Consider the following 6,571-nt stretch of genomic DNA (forward strand, 5'->3'; position numbering starts at 1 on the left):
TATTTATAAAAGAAAGAGCCCTGCAATGCATCATATTAAAATATTTTTTTCCAACTGTGTATATAGTCTTCCTTGTCCTTTTCTTCCCAGATAATTATCCAGTTCCTTCCTAGAAAGCTTGTGGATGAGACTATATTCAGATTTATTTAGATTTTGTTTTAATCCTTTGAAAAATGTTTTCTAAACAAAAATTTTAAAGAACTAATGGCACTTTTGTTCAAATCCTCAAAAAAAGAAAAATCTCTTTATTTCTCTGGGACTTGCTTGTCTGTTTTGCAAAATCATGATGTTGGGCATCACATACTGGTTTCAATTTGTCTTTCTAGTCTTGTCCTATGTTATTCCTCTTCCATCACTCTTTGCTTTAGTGAAGCTGGTCATCTTTGTGTTCTTCACAAATAACACTCTTTTGTCTTTGTGTCTTTGTACTGACTGTCTCCTGAAAAGTTTCACTTTTATCTCTAGTATTTGAACCCCAGCTTCCTTCAAAGCTCTGCTCAAACACTATCATTGCAAGGATTTTCTTGATCTGCTTCTCTTTCCGCACAAGTTCTAGTCTTATAATCTTGAACACACACAGACACAGATACAGCCATACAATACCTATATATACCGTGTCCCCTGCTAGAATATAAGCTTCTTGAGAGCAGGAACTATTTCATTTTTGTCTTTGTAATCCCATTGACTAGCACAGTGCTTGGTACATAGTAGGTGCCTACTAAATGTGTAATGGTAGATGATTTCCATGCTTTTTTTTTTTTATCCAAGTCTATGATCTTTAGATTAATTGGGGAAGTTGGGGACATATATTAACTTTTTCATACTTCTTACTCTGGTTGTGTTCTAGGAAATGGTATGAGCATCTTTCTGGGACAATCAGTTAAGAGAGGTGTTTCTTCCACAGACTTTCACAACAGGGTATTTTCCTTGTGGATTAAAGGTAACCTATACTTTCCAGGTTCAGAGAAGAAGGATCATCTGTGGCTTGAAGTTTAGACCCTGCTTCTTGGGCACAGGTGTTGTGGATTTGTTCTGAGGAGACCACTCCACTCTGTTCTTGGCAACATTCATAGCCCAAAGTAGAGAAAGCTGCTGCTTCTTTTTCTTACCTGTTTTGGAGTCGAGTAAACTTCTTAATTAAGTCTTTCACCACCTGCTTGACTTGCTGATTCCTGAGGGTGTAGATGAAGGGATTCATGAGGGGAGCAATGATTGTATTGATCAATGAAACTCCCTTGTTGAGATCAACTCCTTTGCCTGGAGAAGGTTTTACATACATGAAGAAACAGCTGCCATAGCACATGGAGACAACAATAGCATGAGAGGAGCAGGTGGAGAAAGCTTTTCTCCTCTCTTGGGATGATGGGATTTTAATGATTGTCCGGATGATCTGGACATAAGACAGAGTGATCAACATCAAGGTGCTGAGGAGGGCTACCAAGGCCAAAGTGAAGTCTACCATCTCCAGGACCTTTGGCCCAGTGCAAACCACTTCCATCAGAGGAGTATAGTCACAGAAGAAGTGATTGATGTGAGAGTCACAGAAGGGGAGCTGGCTCGTCAGGACCAGAGGGATAATGATGACAGAGAAGCCAGCTAACCAACAGGTGAGGATGAGCTGTGTGCAGATTTTGCTGCTCATGAGGATTGGATAGTGAAGGGGCTTGCAGATGGCAATGTAGCGGTCATATGACATGGCAGTGAGGAGAAAGAATTCAGTGGCCCCCAGAAAAATATGGAAGAAGTCTTGGGTGATACAGCCAGCAAAACTAATAGTCTTGGTCCCTGTGGCGATGTTGACCAACATTTTGGGAACAATGACTGTTTGGAACCAGATTTCTAAACAGGATAGGTTCCGGAGGAAGAAATACATTGGAGTCTGTAGGCGAGTGTCCAATAGTGTCAGAGTGATAATGGTCAAGTTGCCAGAAATTGTTATCAGGTAGGCTAGCAGCAGGAGCAGGAAAACTACCATCTGCAGGTCCTCAATATCTGTTAATCCTTGGAGGATGAACTCAGTTATTTTGGTTTCATTGCCCATCATTGGCTTTGGTCATTTTCCTTTCATGTACAAATGTGGGGCAAACGAGACAGGTCAGAAATCCCCCCACTTCCCAGGAATATTTATTTATTTGGACTATTAACACCAAGACCTGAAAAAACTAAAAAACAAAGTTTCATTAAATACAGGTCAAAGAATCAACCTCAGCATTCCTCTTTGGTTTCTACAGTTCTCCTTTCCACATCCCAATTTTCCCCATGATGATTCTGATATAGTGCAGGTTGGCATAAGAAATTAAATGGGATTTAAAAAAAATTTTTTTGCAAAGCCAGAAGATGACAGAAAAAGCTTAGAAACTCAGAAATGCATAAAATACACATATAGCAGTGCATAATATCAACATATTTTTTCTTTTTAAATTTATTATCTACCAGAATAATTAAGACTTCTCTGAAATGAAGGAAGGCCCAAAATTTTACACAGATTTTCCAGATGGGAAGGCACCATGCCCCTAACTTTCATGATATGGAAGTGATAACTGTATGTAAACTTCAAGGATCTATAGAAATAGGAAAAAAGTGGGTGGGTGAGGGGAGAAAATTAATTTCTATCAAGGCTATTTATATTAAAATTGTATGTAGTTCTGTTCCCACTGACCCTTCACAGCTTTCTAGTCACTATAGTAAATTTATGAGAAGTCAGTATAAAGGATCAGCTGCAGGAAATGAAACTGCAAAGAGGAACCTAGACGTCCTGAATAAACCATCCCAAAGATCATAGAAGCAGAATTTACAAATTGTATCCTATATTAATCAAAATCCCTAACCTGTTAATATATGACGAATCAGTAAAAGCCATCTAGATGCTATTGTCAGGGTTCCAGATAAATTCCAGATCTCTGTAGCTCTAAATAAACAGATTTATTAGCAAATTTTATTAGCAAAAAAGGTGCTAATAACTTTGAGTTCTAACTTTGAAATTTTCCTGAAAACATTGAGATGATTTGGGTATGTTAATGAACTAACAACCCCAATGTGACACACATAGGAGTTGGTCTGTTTCTCACCTAAATCCTATAAAAAATGAGACCTCAAGCTCTTCTTACCCTAGCATTCTTTCATCTTCATTCAGTCCATTACTGCTGAGTGCTACCAACTCTAACCCATGATTATGTGAATGATATTCTCTGTCTTTCTCCCCATTTTATTCTCCATGCTTCCTTCTTTCACCATCACATTTCCTGTCCCCTGCCCCTGAGTCTGCCTCTGTACCAACTTTTCATTTCTTGTCAATGCTTTTATGGACTTTTTGCCCCAATATGCTCTGTGTTTAATTAAAGTGTGATTGACACTCCATTTCCTGCTGCCAATAGTGGTCTTTTTTGACTCTGAATCAGGCATGCCTACCCTCATTTCATGATTTTATAAATTAATTATCAATTAATTATTAATTTCTGTTTGAATATCAAACACTTCATGGATGGCTAGTAAAGCAAACATTGTAAGTTCATGTAAGCCTCTGCCCTGTAGTCAGTAGAATGCTAACTTCAGAATCAGGAAGACTGATTTGAATCCTGAGAGAATCATTTAGCCTATTTGGACTTTAGTTTTTTCATTTATAAACTTATGGGGTTAGGTTTGATGACCCGGCTCAATAATAAATCTATGATCTCTTCACAGCAATTACATTTTTTTTTTTTCAAAAAACAAGCATTTACTTTCTTTCTTTTATCCTCTCTCCTGGCAATTTAAAAGAAATAGGCTGTTGTAACATATAGTCAAGCAAAACAAATTCTCACATTGTCCACATTCAAAAATGAATGTCTCATCCTGCATCTTGAATGAATGATCTGTCTGTCAGGAAGTGGCAGCATCCTTCATCACCAAACTTCTGGAATCATGGTTGGTCATTGTATTGGTTAAAGTTCTTAAGTCTTTTAAAGCTATTTATCTTTACAATGTTGTTAATGTTCTGTGTTCTTCACTCTACATCACTTCACTCAACTTTTAATGGATAGACATGAACAGAGCTCTTTCTTTTCTTTCTGTAACTCTTCTTCCCTTTCCTTCCCTTTCCCCTCTCCTCCCTTTCCTCCTTTGGGGAGACACAAGGTAATGGGGTACTGTTAGAATGGATGCCCTTTATATACATCCTATCTGCTATACTTCCTTGTCTAAGAAGGCAGGAGATTATAGGACTTTTGTAATTAAATTCTAAGAAGAAATATTGCCTGAATTTTATAGATGGGAGAAAGTGAACCCCAAAGAAACTGAGTCTTGCACAAGTTTACATAAATGGAAGTAACAGTGAAAACTCATTTAAGAGGAAAGGGAATAGACATTTGTTAAGTGTTAATTATGTCCTAGGCACTATGTAAAGTGCTACACAACTATTTTATTTGATTTTTATAATATCCCTGGAAGTGATGTCATTATCCCTACTTTACAGTTGAGGAAACAAGCAGAAACAGAGGGTTAAATGACTTACCCAGGATCACATAGCTAATGACTGAAACCGGATTTGATCTAAGGTTTTCAGAATTCTAGTTTCAGGACCGAGTTTACGTTAAGTAATTCCTACTTTCGTTTGCTTTTTAGGGTTATGTTTAGAGTTTCTAAGTCTCTTGACTGTGTTGATTTACTGGGTCCTGATAATAGATAAGTAATATCTCATATTTTAATAACATTTTAAGACTTTTTGTAATAGAAGGACCAGTATTTAAGATTTTCCTGAAGGACCAAATTGTATCATTTGATGCAGTGCCTTTTTTTAAATCCACAAGATAGAAAACAGAAAATAGAAATAGAACGAACATTTTATATGTCAAAGTCTTCTTCTTCTTCTTTTTTGTAAGGAAATTGGGGTTAAGTAGTTTGTCCGGGGTTACATAGCTAATAAATATTAAGTATCTGAGGTCAAATTTGAATTCAGGTCCTCCTGACTTCAGGGCCAGCATTCTATTCACCATGCTATCTAGCTGCCCAGTAATCTTGTTCAATAAGATTCATTTGCTTAGAACATCTAAGTGACTGGCCCAGAGTCACATGGACAAATAAGTGGCTGAAGTTGCACTTGAACTAGTCCAGTCCTCGTCTCCTTTTATTAGTTTTCTGTGAATAATTTTCATTCCTGTGAATACAGGAAAGATCCTAATTTACAAGAATGAAAATTATTCCTCTCTCCACCATAGTAATTCAGCCAATGACAGAGTTAGAAATTCAATCCAGATCTTCCTAGTGTCAATTTCACCACCTGATTTACCATATTATCTTGACTCCCTTTTACTTTAAATTGTACACCTGACAGCCTCATAGCTTGATAATAGTTCACATGTTTGTGGTTTTTGGTGTTTTAAAGGTATATTTCTCACAACCATATGAAATGTCTTACCTTTTGTTCCTTAAGAAAGTATGGTGAGTTATCAAGGATAGCACAACCAATAAAAGATTTTTTTGTTGTTGTTGAGCCAATTGAGGTTAAGTGACTTGCCCAGAGTCATATAGCTAGTAAATTTTCTGGGGTTGAATTTGAGCTCAGATTTTCCTGATTCTAGAGGTGGTGCTTTGGTCCACTGTGACACCTATCTGTCCTTAGAACTTAAATTTAATTTAAAATTTAAATTTAAATGCATTCTCACAAAGCCAAGTCTATCACCTTTCCCTTCTATAGCTCTCTTTATCTACTCCTTTATTCAGTCATCACAATCCAATTACAAAAATGATCCTTCTGCATAGCCACAAAAAAAAAAAACAATGAAATTTATATGAAAAAAAATGTAATCATTGTGGTATAGTTTGAAATCTGATGCTACTAGATATTCTTCCTTCACATTTTTTTTTCATATAAATTTCATTGTTATTTTTTTTTGTTTGTGTAACATTGATTTGTGTAACATTGTGTAACAATTATTTGTTAGTGGTTAAAAACAGAGAGGTTGATTAGTGAAACAGATTAGCACTTGGTATAAAGAAACAAATCATTGCTTTAGCCTGATGTTTGATAAAAACCAAAAACCCCATTTACTGGGGTAAGAACTTACTATTTGACAAAAACTTCTGAGAAAATTGGAAAGCTATCTGGGAGAAATTAGGTATAGACTATGCTCACTGCATGCCAAGAAAAGCTCTAAATGGAAATTAGAAATAAAGAATAAAATCATAAGCGAATTAAAGGAGCAAAGAAAAAGTACTTTTTAGATTTATGGATGGGGAAGACTTCAGAATTAAAGAAGGGATATGCAAGGTTACGTAAGAAAATGGACAGTTTGGATTATATGAAATTTAAAAAATTTTACAAAAAGAGCCTCAGCGTAATTAAAATTAGAAGCAAAACATATAACAAGAAACAAATTTATGTGGCAAGTTTTACTGAAAAAGGCCTTGTATGCAAGGTATATAAGGAACTGATTCTAATTCATAAGAACAACAAAAACTCTCCAGTTGATAGTCAAAGGATAGTTTTCAAATGAAGACATGCAGGCTATCAACAAAGATGAAAACATGCTCCAAAATGCTACTACTTAGAGAAGTATAAATTAAAGTAACTCCACAGTTCTACCTCACACTCATC

The 6,571-nt window shown here is 36.0% G+C and overlaps 1 protein-coding gene across 1 annotated transcript; it reads right to left on the reverse strand.

Moving 5' to 3' along the window:
• Window positions 1-1,105: 1,105 nt before the first annotated feature.
• On the reverse strand, window positions 1,106-2,041 carry LOC100927704 (olfactory receptor 2AP1-like). Its single transcript, XM_003772186.3, has one exon. It carries the CDS (start codon window positions 2,039-2,041, stop codon window positions 1,106-1,108), a length of 936 nt encoding a protein of 311 aa, XP_003772234.3.
• Window positions 2,042-6,571: the final 4,530 nt, after the last annotated feature.

This window comes from Sarcophilus harrisii, chromosome 5 (assembly GCF_902635505.1).
Source record: "Sarcophilus harrisii chromosome 5, mSarHar1.11, whole genome shotgun sequence".
Taxonomy (NCBI): Eukaryota; Metazoa; Chordata; class Mammalia; order Dasyuromorphia; family Dasyuridae; genus Sarcophilus; species Sarcophilus harrisii.

Coding starts and splice junctions, on each gene's coding strand:
- LOC100927704 (XM_003772186.3), bottom strand. CDS start 2,041: ATGGGCAATGAAACCAAAATAACTGAGTTCATCCTCCAAGGATTAACA.